Below are 15,925 nucleotides of genomic sequence, written 5' to 3' on the forward strand. Positions count from 1 at the left end.
ATTATGACAAAGTTGTTTGCGTGACGCTTACTCTATGACCCGTTTCATCACTTTCATGTTATTTTTTTTGTCACTTTTGGAACCTTTCTGATTCCTAACTACCCAATTCACATAAAAAGTTCTGCAGCTTCACACGGACGAGCAAATGGACGGAAAAACATTGATCGGCAGTTATGTTTGTACTGAACAACCTGGCGAATTCAGATGGCAACCTGGTTCTCTTACACAGGTTTGAAAGTAGATGCGTTTTAGTAGTTATTGTTAACCATCATGACTTGAACTCAGAAGTCAGGGCTTTGGCTCTTGTAAACCAACTATGAGATCGTTGGGTTAAGTGGCTGGATGTTAAATATTTACACAGTTAAATTAAATTAATAATCCATCCAATATTGTAGTTTAACTTGTTTCAGACAATTGACAGGCAGTTCTGAATGGTTTTTGGGTTGTGTTCGAGGATATTGATAAGGCACCTCCAGATATCATATCTATCTTATTGCCCTTGTTAGAAGGTTCAAATCTGTTCTCAACTGGACATGGGGAGGTATAGACTTCTTTTCTTGGGCTCAGCTTTCTAAAGGAATGCCTATAGTTTGCCTTCAAGTGCTTTGATTGAATTGTTGCCACATAACATATTTGATGTTTGTAGCACCCTGCATATCTAGATGGTTTCTTGAAATATTTGGATCTGGTGGCATGTGAATTTGCAGCTAGATCTAGGACAGGATTTACAGACGGCTATCAACTTTTTAAAATGGTTTTCAATTTTATGGTTATTCATTACAAACGATTAACGTCTAATGTGTTGAGCATAACTGCATAAATAGTTAAGTGAGCTTTTGGGCATGTGCTTAGGTCGTCACATTTGATCTTCCGAGGACTAATTACTTTCTGGTTTGGAACCTAACCCATGTGTGAGAGTCCATGAACCTCAATTGGAAGCGTCTAACCTAAATTTATCTTAATTTTCTGAATATTTTGTATAATATTTCAGAAGCTTCCAATTTTATTTTATTCTTGTAAGGGTGTTAATGCAGACTGCATTGTAATGAACTAGGATGCTTTGTCTACCCCAAATGCGAGGTTTCAATGAGCTTGGGGATTGTTTTGGGCATTGAAAGATAGAATCAGTTGATTTAAGTTCTAGGAAACTGGATGTTTGGGTTGCTTATAGCGCTGTTCAAGCAACAAGTATACTGAAGTAGAAACACAGGCATACGCTGACAAGTGCACAAACATTTTGTTTTATCTATGTTTATTTCCAATATGGATTTTTTTTGTGCATTCTTATAAAAAACTTTGCACTTTTCATCTAGATCATGCTTTAGGCACTTGCAAGGATATGTTTGTTAATTGTATCAATCACGGAGATATGTGCAGGTGGTACGAGTGAATGAAAATTTTCGGTTATTTTCCACCATAACAAGCTCAAATCAAGATATCTTCCGAGTTATTGAAGGTTTATTCTACTTCCTCTTGTGCTTAATGTTTGTGACATCGATCTGAGTTGTGATTAAATTATAGATGAGTTATGCACACACACACACACATTTATGCTATATATATATTACATTATGATATTATATTCTCATACCAGTTCGGACCATGAAATTTCCTTTGGCACTTCTCCTTTCAGTCTTGACTGGTGTCACATTATTTTTAGATATATTCAAATTGTGTGTTGGTTTAATGTTTCAAGGAAACAAATCTGGAGGAACTCTTTTATGCACTAAATTGGTAATTATTAACCCTCCGGAATTTAAAATTGTGAAAACAGAAAATTGCTATTATCAATTAACCAAGCATGTGATAAATATTGCACCACTATTTCCTCTGTCAGCTTGTGTTTAGTTTTCCGTTGCTGAGATTTTAGTCGTGGGATTGCTTGTGTTTTTTTTCCAAATCTGCACTGGTATATGATCAGCAAGCTGTATATGAAGGGACCAAGTAATCTAGAAATACCACACATCACTTGCTGTTGACAAATCATAATTGTATCTGGATGATAATTGATATGACTTCTGTTTCAAAATTTTCTGCTTTAGGATTAGATAATTTTAACATACCTCTTAACATTTTTGAAGCTTGTCAAGTAACTGTCTTTGGAGTAGTATTCCACGTGGAGGTTTTAAAAAATGTCATCTCATGTAGGATAAACCTACTACTCCACGTGGAGGTTATAAAAAATGTCATCTCATGTAGGATAAACCTGGCTTTCACCTTTTTTAAGTTAGTAATTAGTAATAGCTATTGCAAAAAATTGACTCGTGAGGAAAACATGGTAATCTAAGGTCCTGTGTCCTCGAGAAGGGTTCTCTGTTTTTGCTTGAAGGAAATTTGTTATGTTAGATAGAGAGCAGAGATAAAAAAAATTATAGACAGGAGTGTAGAGATATACCAGACATCCCTTATTAAAAATAAAACATATTGATATAATTTGAGTGAAACACTAAGCCAAAGGATTAAATCCTCTTCCAGAAACCCTAGCTCAAGCTAGTGAACTCACTTAACTGTCAAAAAATGTGAATAATCCCTATGACAAAATCTGATGTTTATATTCTTACCCCTTCTACAAGTCACTCCTTGACCCAATTCAATTGAGCCCATTTTAACGCCATATTCTAAACTATTCAGGCCTATTATAATTAGGTTCCTAACATTGCCTCCCTCTTCAAAATCAGCCTTGTCCTCAAGGCTGGAGCTAGGCAGTCGGTTTTCTACGTATTGAACATCCTTCCTGCCATATGTTGAAACCCAACGTAATGCTGCCCATCCATTTATCTCACGAAAATCTAAACTCACTCCAAAATCGTAACCGAATGAATAAAAAAGTCATTTATTATTTCTGATTATATGGAACCCTTTCCCTTTCTGAATAGGTAAAAATTTACTCGGTGCCGTTTGGCGGAAGGTAATGATTGGCTCTCCAAATGATGATGACATTCTAAATATTGTGTTGGAGTGGTTTCCGGAGCGGGATTCTCTTGCTAAGAAAGTTATAGGTTTGCATTATTTCTTTTGATATAAGAATAGTTTAGGCTTACAACCAGAATTACTTATTATTCTTCTCTTCCATGTTCTTCAGAATCCTTTAAAAGGATCGTCCAGCTTATGAGATTTCAGCTGGGTTTGACAGCTTCATCAAGTTATCATGACAGATTCACGTTAAGGTAGAACATTCTGGTGTGGTTTGAGCTTTTGTTCTTTTGTTTTGCAATGAGTTATTAACTAACCTATTAATCTACCACAAAAGAGATCTTCTCAAGTTGTGCGAAAGAATGGCAAGTTTCGGTTTTCTCTTTGATCAGGACAGCCTCTCAACTAATGCATGCAACAGTATCTATAAAGAGGTTGGATACATCGATTGCTTTTCTCATCTACAAATGTGGTTTTGTGGAAAATTTGACTGTAAGTTTGGAATTGATCTTTTCAGGCTGTAGATGTTTTTGCATCCTTCGATACTTCAGTTGGTAATCGTTTGTCTATCATGAGAGAGATTGCAAAGTTTTGGAACGTTTCAGCCGCTGAATCGTTATATCCTATTAACAAGCCTATTATTCAGGTTTTTCTATTTATGATATGACAGATGTGTACATGTTTTTCTCCACATCTTCAGAAATAGTTTTTCAAAATTTTGAAGTTTGTGCATACAGGAATCAAGCTCTGGATTGCAAGTTGGACGGGTTAGCCTTGAATATACTAAAATTGCAGTAAGTGATGAGTTTTAGATATTCTTCATCTCCATCATGTTTTCTTTTGAAGCTATAAGATCATCTCCTATAAAAAAAATATGTCAACCTTTTTAAGTGGTCTATATTACAGTTCAAAGATGACAAGAAGCCATTCGTTCAGCTTCGTAGTTCGGTGCATGTTCTTGAGAAAATCGCCTGCTCTGTTAAGTTTAAAGAGCCTGTGCTATTAGTTGGTGAAACTGGTACTGGGAAGACTACTATTGTGCAGACTCTTGCCACGAGGATTGGTCAAAAACTTACCGTTTTGGTAAGTTGGAATCTAGAATTCTTTTGTTCTGATGGCTTAGAGTTTCTTGAATTCTCATGAGTGATGCTTATGTTGTTCGTGATTCAGAATTTAAGTCAACAAAGCGATGTTGCAGATCCTGTTAGGGGGTTTCAAACCTGTGGATGCACGGGTTGTTTGTATTCCACTGTATCAGGAGTTTGAGAATCTATTCACTAATTCATTTTCGTCAAAGGTACCATGTACCATAGTGTATTTCCTTACTTTCTTCCTTTTGTTATAAGCAATTACTTACGTTCTGGTGTTCTCTTTCTAGGATAATGATGCTTTTCTTTCTAGTTTAAGGAACAACTTATTTCTTAGGAAGTGGAAACATTTATTAAGTGGATTTCAAAAAGCCATAAAAAAGGTTGTTGAAATAGTAAAGTCCAGTCCTGGTAAGAAGCGAAAGAGACCTTTAGGTGCAGAGCTACAGAAAGCATGGGAAAATTTCTCAGTGAAACTCGAAAATGCTCTTGCTCAAGTGAATGCATCTGATGGAATAGTATTTTCATTTGTTGAAGGAGCTTTTATCAAGGCCCTGAGAAATGGTGAATGGATATTGTTGGATGAAGTAAATTTGGCTCCTCCAGAGATATTGCAGCGAGTTATTGGGGTCCTTGAAGATGCGAAAGGGTCAGTATGCTTGTCTGAACGAGGTGATATACATTACGTATGTAGGCATCCCAACTTTCGCATATTTGCTTGCATGAATCCTGCGACTGATGCTGGCAAAAGAGACTTGCCACTTTCTATTCGAGGCAGATTTACAGAATACTTTGTCGATGATGTGTTTTTGAATGATAAGTTGGATAATGAGGATTTGGTGTTGAATGATGAGTTAGTTATGAGGACTTGTTTTTGTTTATTAATCAGTTTATGGACGATGATCCTTCAAACAGAGAATTGATAAGTAAAATTGTGAAATTCTACAAGGCAGCAAAGAAATCTGAAGAAAGGCTGCAGGATGGGGCTAATCAGAAACCTCATTATAGTTTACGTTCCCTTTACCGGGCACTGCAGTATCTCACAAAGGCAAAACGAAGTTTTGGATTTGAAAGATCCATTTATGATGGGTTTTCTATGTTCTTTCTAGATTTATTAGATGACTCTGGTGCGAAGTTAATGAAAGGCTTGATTTGCCAAAGTTTATTGGGAGGAAAATTACCTCCTCAGATCCCTTTTGGTTCATACTTAACGGTTAAAAAAGAGACTGTGGATGGCTATGTTTTAACAAAGAGTGTTGAACAAAAACTTAAGAACCTTGCCAGGGCAATATTTATTAAAAGATATCCAGTTTTGTTGCAGGGCCCAACCTCTAGTGGGAAGACGAGCTTGGTTTGGTTTCTTGCCGAAATAACTGGTAATAAATTTGTCAGAATCAACAACCATGAACATACTGATCTTCAGGAGTACCTTGGATCTTATATTACTGATGCAAGTGGGAAGCTTATTTTCCAAGAGGGAGCACTTGTGAAAGCTGTTCGGGAAGGTCAATGGATTGTTCTTGATGAACTTAACTTAGCTCCTTCTGATGTGCTTGAAGCGCTGAACAGGTTACTTGATGATAATAGGGAACTTTTTGTTCCTGAATTGTCTGAAACTATTCGTGCTCATCCAGATTTTATGTTATTTGCCACTCAAAATCCACCTTTTGTCTACGGAGGGCGCAAGTTGCTTTCTAGAGCATTTCGCAACCGTTTTGTGGAGATTCATGTTGATGAAATTCCACAAGAGGAGTTGAGCACAATATTGGGGAAGAAGTGCTTGATTCCTGAAAGCTATGCTAAAAAAATGGTTGATGTCATGAAAGAGTTGCAACTGCACAGGCAAAGTAGTAAAGTTTTTGCTGGAAAACATGGGTTTATAACCCCACGTGACTTATTTCGATGGGCTAATCGCTTCAGAAAATATGGTAGCTCCTATGAAGATTTAGCTCACGATGGTTATTATCTATTGGCTGAACGACTACGTGATGATGCTGAGAAAACAATTGTCAAGGAAGTTCTGGAGAAGCAGTTGCAGGTTAAACTTTTTGAAGATGACTTGTACAAGCCGGTGAGTAATTTTTTGAACCATTCCCAGTGAAACTATTTACATCCACTATATTCATTAGCTGTTGGATTCTGATAACTGATCTGCTTTTACAGAACTGTGCTGTTTGGTAGGTTAATAACTGTAAATGGCTAAAATTTTCTGCAGTGCACTTGTAGATTCTGTGCCATCACGATTCTTGGTTGGATAAAGGGTTTCTGTTGAAGAAATGAACTTGAAATACATGCATTTTTATCTCCAAAAAAAGAAGAAATGCATGCATTTTTTTGTTAAATGAGACATGTAAAGTATTTGATATGCTATGAGAGTGAAGTGGTCTACGTTTCTGAAGTTGATCATGATTATAATTTTATGATTATGAGGATTATTTTTGAATTAAACGTCATTATATGCTTTAAAGTTTGTAGCTGCTATGTGCAAACACATTTTAACAAACTACATATATTAGAGTAATTTGTAATTTCGTTAGTGTCTCAATTTTGAACTTGATTTTGTAGTTGCTGCCAACATAATGACTAACTGATCCGACTTTGCAATTGTAGGGATTGCCAAATTGTTTATAATTTTTATCTTACATTTTTGGAAATTTTAACTTCTTCTAGTGATTATTGTCATATTTTTGCATAACAAGTGACTTTTATGCTCTGGTCCTTATTAAGTCTGTGAGTTATGGATCTTTCTTGAGTGAGAGAAGTTTCTGCAGATTTGACCAATCATTTTTTTGTTAAATGAGACATGTAAATTGATTGATATGCTATCAGTATAAAGTGGACTAAGATTCTGAAATTGATCACGATTAGAATTTTATTTACTCACTGAATGCGGGTTAGTGGCTCGAAGTGAATTTCACAATCAGTCCATAGTTCTTGGTGGAAATGAAGATCTAGAGTATGATGATTATTTCTGAAATACAAGTCATTATATGCTTTATTATTTGAAGCTGCTATGTGCAAACACATCGTTACAAAATATAAGAATAATTTTTAATATCGTTAGTATCTAAATTTTGAACTGCTTTTGTAGTTGCAGCTATCATAATGATTAACTGATCCGACCTTTACAGTTGCCCGTGATGTCAAATTATTTAGAATTTTTTATCTTTCATTTTGGAAATTGTTAACTTTCTCTGGAGATCATTGTCATATTTTTGCATAATAAATGACTTTATGCTCTGATCTTATAAATTCTATGAGTTATATATCTTTCTTGAGTGAGAGAAGTTAGATCTGTATGTTTCACTAGTTAATTAGTTTCCCGAGTGAATTTATCATACCGTAGAATTATATGTAACACATCCTGATAATCGCATCGAGACTTGAAGGCTGAGGGAAATATATTTGACAGCTGTAACTTTTGTATTAGTAAGATTTGGCTACCTTTGAAAATCAGGGAATTGACGTATTAATATATGATCATCGAATGATGGTTCTTTTTTGGTTTCTCTTGATGGTATTCTTGTCAGATATTCAGAATGATTATTGTATATGATTGCAAGTTCATAAAAAAATTATTTGAATAAGAGAGTGAGTATCATTGCTTTGGTGTTTTTTAATAATTCAGGAATCCGAAGATGGATCCTGCACAATGATGTCTGACGAGTACTCAGAAAATTCGGAAAATGTTCGGAAGTAAGCCTCTACCCTGATACTTGTGCACAAGTTGTGAGATCTTTGTCATTTTCACTGAGTTCCTATCTTTTATCTTTCAGAATTATTCTGACCAAAAGCATGCGGAGGACATATTTTCTGATCGAGCGGTGCTATAAAATGCGTGAGCCTGTTCTTCTTGTTGGTGAAACTGGTGGTGGGAAAACAACTGTTTGCCAATTGCTAAGTGCCATGTTGGGTTTGAAACTGCACATATTGAATTGCCATCAGTACACAGAAACATCGGATTTTCTTGGAGTTCGTCCTATACTCTCTTCATATCACTTTTGCATTTCCATTTGTTGATGAAGTCAAATTTATTTCAACTTTTGTGGTTATTGTTAATTAGGGTTTTTACCCCGTGCGAACGAGATCCAAAATCGCAGTAGACTTCCAAAAGCTTTGTGAACAGTTTACCAATTCAAAGGCTTTTATTCATTATCCTGGAGCGCCAGTATGTTCGTTTCTTTATATAAATTGACTTTTACTTGGAGGGTTTCCCATTTTGATTGTTAAATTCCATTGCTATTGTCATGTTCTATTTTGCAGAAAATTTTTGTGGACATTAACCAAGCATCACAAACTCTTGTTGAGCTCGATAAAATCGTCAAAAGTTATGAAGAGCTGCTTGTTTCTCATCCTGAAGTAATGGAAAATGAAATATCTCGGATAAAAAAAATATTTCAGGATCTATGTGAGTTGCATCAGACGTGGCAGACTATATTTATGTGGCAGGATGGACCTCTTGTTGAAGCTATGAAGAGAGGCGACCTGTTTCTCGTGGATGAGATTTCTTTGGCTGATGACAGTGTACTTGAAAGATTAAACAGTGTCTTGGAACCGGAAAGAAAACTGGTAATTATCCTTAATTTAGTCACATACCATTTTCAAGCATTATGTAATGCATTTTTTCATTCATTTTTTAATCTTGGATATACTTCCCCTTTTGCCTTGTTCATAAATTAAACGAATTCATATTCTAGTTTTACTATAAGATGAGAAATCCGAAAAAGTTATTGCTGTAATGGATAGTCAATGATGTTTATTATGTGTAGATAAATATTAATTGGTATCTATGATATTTTTTTATTAACACTTACAGTCATTGGCTGAGAAAGGAGGCTCTGACCTTGAGAACATAATTGCTCATGACAAATTTTTCCTTCTCGCTACAATGAATCCTGGCGGAGACTACGGTAAAAAGGAATTGTCACCTGCACTTCGTAACAGGTTTACTGAGATATGGGTTCCTTCTGTCAGTGATGTTGAAGAGCTTAAGAGTATTGCCCTTAAGAGGCAAGTTTGTCTTAATAAATATTATTCACTATTTTTATGGCTTTCTGACACTTGTTTACTTGCAGAATATCAAACCCAGAACGTTCATGGACTATCAATAGCATGCTAAATTTTTGGGAGGTATATTGATTTCTAATTTTTTAGATGCTATATTTGTCTGTTATTCGCGTCGTTCATCACAAATTATTGGATAATGAGGATGCACTGATCTTTTTTCCTTTTCTACGTGATTGAAATTCCTTGATTAAGCATGCTTCTTATTTTTTTAGGAGTGTATCATGTAAATTATCTTAGTTTATACCAGCAAGAGATAAGAAAATTGTCGATCCTTCATTTTCCTAAATGATATGAGAGTCTGAAATTAGAAAAAGCTGCGATATCCTTCCACCAGCGCAGCATTCACAACTTTTAAGTTGCTCGTTCAACGGTAATTTAAAAAGGAAGAGAAAGAACAAATTCGTTTAATTTTATTTCAAACAATCATTAGTGTTTCAATAAATTGTTTATTTCTTGTAGCAACCAACTCATTTTGCACCGTCATAACTTTTTGTTCATCCAGTGCCGTTTTCATCCATTCAATAATATTTAATTACTTGAAAAGTCTGTTTTAAATTGTAAGTTATTTGTTTACCAAAATCTGATCATGAGTTAGTAAAATGTAAAATGAATAAGCATTTGCAATTAGAAAGGCTGTTCCTAAAGGCTCCAGTGGATTCTTAATTGAAATTAGAGAATATAATTATCATAGAAACAACCCTAGCCACCATTGTTATTCGTTAACTTGTAAGTTTTACCGGGAATGCGTTATATTCCGCTTTTGGGCAACCTTCTCAACAACTAAGGTATGCATTCGAGAAAAATGGGGACTAATTGAAGTAACGAGCCTCCCAATGCTAGTCCATCTCTTGTCATCACCTGTTCTTTTATCCACCTCCATTTCACCTAACCATTTAAAATAGCAACACAAAGTGCCAAGCTATAGCATTGATGAGTGATTATCAAACGAGATGAGCAGCTTGCGTTTTGGTGAGTGACCTTATTTTAAAGCATGTGATAATGGCAGCATATTGTGTGTTGCCGTGTGTGGTGTGCCATTTCAATCGCAGTCTGAAAATTTATTTCTGTATCCTAATTTAGAGGTATTAACATAGGCTTAAGCACAAAATTTATTCATTTCCATGATTTTTGTTTTGACATATTTACCAACAAGCATGGTCCAGGTTTTCAAGTGCTAATTATCTTGGATTTCTTTTCCCATGCCATATGTTAAGACATACTTTATTTTTTTCAATTATTTATTTATTCATTTATTTTTCCTAGCTTTTTGTGTCCTTAATGTGAGACTCATTCCTCGCTGAGATTACAATTGAAGCAGTTTTCTCCTCTGGAGCATTTATCTTTTCAGTTCTTTTTTTTTAATCTTTTCAGTTCTGGTTCTAACTTATTCTAATTATCATTCTCAGTGGTTCAACCTGTTACAGACAGGAAGATTACTTACTGTGAGAGATATCTTGTCCTGGGTATCTTTTATCAATGTGACTAAAAGAAGTCTGCCGGCGGAATCTGCATTGATTCATGGAGCATTTCTTGTTGCCTTGGATGGACTTAGTTTAGGTATATGTGTACTCTGGTGGCTCGAAGTAATATAGCTGTTTGATAATTTTATTAATATTACCATGACCAAGCTCTAAATGTTGTCGCATCACTTGTACATTTGTCTCCAACTACCACTTAGATAGACATTGTGTTCGTGGACCCTGGTCCGGATGAATTGTGTTTTCCATAGACTTTCCATTATGTTAAGGCTTCCTTGTCTTTTAAATTCACTCTCGAATCTCATCATATTATGCCTTGGTCTGGTCGAAGTCCTGTTTGAAATCTATCATTATAATGTGTTTATGGCTTGTAAGATATTTGGATTTCTAGGTCAATTATTTTTAAATTTTTGGGGCGCTATTTATTAAATCACCAGGTTTGATAGGAAAGATGTCGATAGATCAACTTTTGATGGCAGATAATTATAGTTTGTCCCATAGAGCTGATTTAGTGTTTCTACCTTATCTGTAACGAGTGGGGCTATTATCCATTTCTTAAAGTTAATTGATTTTCGTCTATGAACTGTTCTCTGGTGAGTGGATCATCCAGGTATCAGCATACAGTGTATGGAATTGTAGCTCGGAGTATTTTGTTGCATGGTGGGGTTTGTAAAGGATATATCTTTTTGATTTGGTTGTTTTATACTCATTCCAAGTATAGTTGCCGAGTCATTGCTGTTGCTATTTTTGTTATGATATTCAGTAGATTTCTTCTGTTCTGGGTCTCTATGCTCTCCAGGTACAAATATATCTAAAAGTGATGCCGCACAGCTGAGATTCGAATGTCTTCATTTCCTCCTGAATAAACTCAAGGTGAACAATTTTGTTACAAGGCTGGTCTTTGGGTTGTTGGGGGAGAACAAATTAATTTACAAGTATTGAGAAAATGTAAATGACCCTTTACTTTCATTTGTGAGCATTTTGCACAATAAGGAATGTCAATGATGAGAATAGAAAGCCCAAATTTTTACTGTTCATGTGTTCTTCCCTCAGGGTTGCCTTCTTTGTAGTTTATTATTATTATCAGCGAGCGTCAGAACTGCATCGCTAGCTGTAGCCAACAAGGATGAGATTGATAATGCTAGAAACAGATTCTCTGATATATTACAGATTAGTATTTTCCAATTTAGGGTTCCTTGTTGGCTTCAATCGAATGCGGATTTTAAATTTTTCTGTATGCCAGACTTATCAAGGGATTGGAGTCTTATTTTTGTCAGCAGGCTGCTCTTTTTAGTTTTTTTTTGTAGATCTTTGTTGTCGAGTTGACCTTTGGTTTACTTTTGTAATTATCTTTCTTTTTTATTAATGCTATTCAGTTTCCTATCAAAAAAAGTATTTTCTGTTTGCATTTCATACATGATGAAGTCTTGTCTCACATTTTACCATATCAATCAGCATCTTTCAAATTTGTAATGCAGTCCAATTATCTTACTAGGTTACCCATGGGAAAAATTCGCCACATGCAACAATATATGGATTGAAACTTGTCCTATGCTGTTTAAACAATGTTTTAGATAGAGATATTCAATTATGATACATTTTTACTCTATAGATTATTTTATGAAATGCTATTTTTCCTGCCCCTCAATACAGGATCACATGAAATTTCCCAATTCCCCAATTCTCGACACCCTCAATGACTATGGTTGGGTTGATTCTGGAAGTTCAACAGTTTTGTCTCAGGCCAATGACATGGAGTGTGACAATATTTTTGGAATACATCCTTTCTATATAGAGAAAGGTAATAACTCGAATAACTCTAATTTTCCTGAAAACTTGTGAAGTTGTGTACTTTGACATGGAAGTTGTAATTATAACAAGTCTCTCCTGTAAAAGTAAGGAGTCAATAGATGTCTGCCACTCTGCCTCCTTTTGATCCTTTTTTATAGTTACTCTTTATTCTTGAATAAACATCCGACTCTTGATTATGATATACATTAAACAGAAAAAATCACTTGATGTTGTATGGCTCATTCTAAAATTTTTTAAAATCACATTATAGATCTTGCATATTACACTAGAACCTGTAAAAAATTGATTAAATTTTGGGAATATAAATATTTCTTGTAAGTGATATGTATTGAGAAATATTAAATATAAGATTGATGGGTAAACATCTTCATGACCAATCTTATGCAGAATGACGTGAACCATCTAATTTAGACACCTAATTTTAACACGTTCATAACACGCACATATGGACTAATGTAGGCAGCTTCACAATTAAGATGAACTAGATTCATTTTCGTAAGTACCAGAGATGCAACACAAAGTACACCTCCTTGAAATCTTTCAAAGATTCAATTGTTTTTTTCCATAGTTCCCAAGCATTTGGGAGTACTTCTCAATAATTTCTTGACCTTTTGCTCTTTCCCGAATATATAATCAGTTTTCCATAAAGATTTTCTTTTTCCAGTGACACCCAATGAAATATTAATCTGGTTGAATCTATCTTTGAATAAAAATAGGCTGTTGATCTGAAACTTGAGAACGGATTACATCACATATTTGAGTTTATTCACAGGAAATCACCTATTCATTTTTCACACCAGTATATGCAAGTTGAACTTTGTTGATAATATTTGCAGTCTCTTTACATTTGATAATTGGTAGTTGGATTGCCTAAGCATCCTTGTTTATCTTGTCCAGGTACCGACAATGTTGGTGGGGAGAGATTTGAATTTATGGCCCCCACCACTCGTAGGAATACCTTGAGGTTGCTTCGTGCCATGCAGATTAACAAGCCTGGTATTTTCCTCATGTGGACTATATCATCACATATTTGTGTTCTTGCAATAAGTTGGTGTGTGTATGCATGCATCTCCATACAGAACTTAATTTTAATAAAATTATACACTAAGATTCCTAATTTTGATGGTTTCCATGCTTTACTAGTTTTGTTGGAAGGAAGTCCAGGTGTTGGGAAAACAAGTTTAATTGTTGCCCTTGGCAGATCCTCTGGACATGCAGTTGTACGAATAAACTTATCCGAGCAGGTTGGTGAACTTGTTGGTTATAAACTCGCACTGCTTTTGTTTCTGTTATATCTGCATAGGGTGTTAAATTATTTTGATTGAATTTCATGCCGCAGACCGACATTATGGACCTGTTGGGTTCAGATTTGCCAGTTGAAAGTGATGAAGGGATACAGTTTGCCTGGTCTGACGGAATACTGCTTCAGGTTGGGTACTCGGTCTGTCTACATGATTTTTCTTTAGTTTTTGATGGTGAAATGCAATTTATTATGTCCTGTGAACCCAGGCACTGAAAAACGGATCATGGGTTCTGCTGGATGAACTGAACCTTGCTCCACAGTCTGTCTTGGAGGTATTAGCCGTCGTTACTGTGGTCTTATTCCTTGTATTACCTTCATTTAACTTTTCTGTTGGAGTAGTTTTTTACCTTGATCTATTGACCCTTTAATTTTTGTTCCCTATAACTGGTTATGAACATGGCTGATGTCCTTTGGGCCAGTTCAATGTATGAACCATAATTCTAAAAAATATGTTATTGAACTTTGTTTTTTATGTGTTTTTCTTGAACGAAGCAAGTATTCTTAATGCAAGGTATACCGGTGAAAAGATTTTTTTTGAATTTATAATGGAAAGCTAGTAGAAGCCGAGGACTGACATTTTCAAGCTTCTAGAAAAGTGCTTTTCAAGTCTATTTTCATTTTAAAAGATTCGTTTGATTGGAAACATCTAAAACACTCCTTGATATGATAATATATCCTTATATTTCGCTTAGTAATTATTAATGTTGTACTTGAACTTGACAATTGACTATGGAAATTAGGGCCTGAATGCCATTTTGGACCATCGGTCTGAAGTTTTTATTCCTGAACTGGGTCGTGCTTTCAAATGCCCTACATCTTTCAGAGTTTTCGCATGTCAAAATCCGTCTTGTCAAGGAGGGGGGCGGAAGGGTCTTCCAAAGTCCTTTCTCAATAGATTCACGAAGGTGCACCCTTTTCTGCATTTGAATACCATGAGAGTTTTAGATTGAGTACACCAAAATTGTTCTTAAGAAGCTCCTTTTCAGTTTTTCAACTGTTACTGGCTTATATTGATGTATTGATTTTCCTCTTCCAATTGGTTTTAGGTTTATGTTGATGAGCTAGTAGAGGAAGATTATGTTTCCATTTGTCACTCGCTGTTTCCAACAATTGAAAGATCTTTGCTGATAAAGTTGGTGGCATTTAATGAAAGATTACACCAAGAGACCATGGTATACAACAAATTTGGTCAACAGGGTTCCCCTTGGGAGTTTAATCTACGGGATGTGATTCGCTCGTGTGAAATTATTGAAGGTTTTTCATACTCAATTGCATAGATACAGTTAAATGTGTTACAAGCTCAATTCTCTTCTGAACGATGATTGAATATTTTCAGGTGCATCAGAGAAGCTAAAACCCGACTGTTTCCTGAGCGTTGTTTATCTGCAAAGAATGCGCACGGCAACCGATCGAATAGAAGTTCTGAATTTATATGAGCAGATATTTGGCTTCAGGCCATTCATAAATCCATACCCTAGAATACAGCTCAATCCTTGTTCATTTGTTGCTGGGAACATTTCCATTGAAAGGTACAGGTATCGGTCATCTTGCCTATCCAGTAAAGACCTTAAGATTCTACCTTGTTTAAGTCATTGCTTGGAAGGTGTGGCGCAATGTGTAAAACATCAGTGGTTATGCATATTAGTTGGTCCTCCATCTTCTGGCAAGACTTCACTAATAAGATTGCTGGCAGAACTGACTGGAAATGTACTAAATGAATTAAATCTTTCATCTGCTACTGACGTATCTGATCTACTCGGATGCTTTGAGCAGCATAATGCCTCCCGTCACTATTTTTTAGCTATTGCTCAAGTGGAAAAATATATGAATGAGTACTGCAATTTGCAGTTGGAATTTTCTTCAGAAGGATTAATCCGAAGGAAAGATCTAATTGCTCGATGGTTGGCCTTCTTATCAAACATCAGTAACCGTCCTACCGCTTCTTCAGCGACATACATTGACAATCCAAGAATGAGAGATTCTATTCCCCATTTAGTTGAAATTGTTGAAGATTTAAAGCTGGACAATGATATACAACGATTGTCTGTATCTTGTTCTAACAATGATCTGGATATCATTCTGAACATGATTAGAAAATTGGAAGAAGAAAACAAGAAAGGTCGACACTCTAAGAAGTTTGAATGGGTAACTGGACTATTAATCAAAGCCATAGAAAATGGGGAATGGATTGTTCTAGAGAATGCAAACCTCTGTAATCCCACGGTACACAATATTTTTGTTTATTTTCATTATATGAATTATGT

At 35.4% G+C, this 15,925-nt stretch overlaps 1 protein-coding gene across 1 annotated transcript in view; it reads left to right on the forward strand.

Annotated features, from left to right (window-relative positions):
* Positions 1-15,925, forward strand: part of LOC142520796 (midasin-like) — a 39,014-nt gene that overhangs the window by 4,363 nt on the left and 18,726 nt on the right. The window contains 29 exon segments of the mRNA XM_075623924.1: positions 120-229; positions 422-541; positions 1,378-1,456; positions 2,877-2,999; positions 3,083-3,167; positions 3,251-3,347; positions 3,431-3,559; positions 3,651-3,707; positions 3,820-3,996; positions 4,084-4,113; positions 4,115-4,210; positions 4,292-4,821; positions 4,860-6,072; positions 7,630-7,697; positions 7,778-7,973; positions 8,065-8,169; positions 8,265-8,570; positions 8,818-9,011; positions 9,077-9,131; positions 10,475-10,625; positions 11,346-11,419; positions 12,200-12,347; positions 13,256-13,354; positions 13,502-13,602; positions 13,698-13,787; positions 13,868-13,933; positions 14,402-14,566; positions 14,708-14,915; positions 14,998-15,884. Coding sequence (XP_075480039.1) covers positions 120-229; positions 422-541; positions 1,378-1,456; positions 2,877-2,999; positions 3,083-3,167; positions 3,251-3,347; positions 3,431-3,559; positions 3,651-3,707; positions 3,820-3,996; positions 4,084-4,113; positions 4,115-4,210; positions 4,292-4,821; positions 4,860-6,072; positions 7,630-7,697; positions 7,778-7,973; positions 8,065-8,169; positions 8,265-8,570; positions 8,818-9,011; positions 9,077-9,131; positions 10,475-10,625; positions 11,346-11,419; positions 12,200-12,347; positions 13,256-13,354; positions 13,502-13,602; positions 13,698-13,787; positions 13,868-13,933; positions 14,402-14,566; positions 14,708-14,915; positions 14,998-15,884 — 5,759 coding nt within the window.

This window comes from Primulina tabacum, chromosome 12 (assembly GCF_025594145.1).
Source record: "Primulina tabacum isolate GXHZ01 chromosome 12, ASM2559414v2, whole genome shotgun sequence".
Classification (NCBI taxonomy): domain Eukaryota; kingdom Viridiplantae; phylum Streptophyta; class Magnoliopsida; order Lamiales; family Gesneriaceae; genus Primulina; species Primulina tabacum.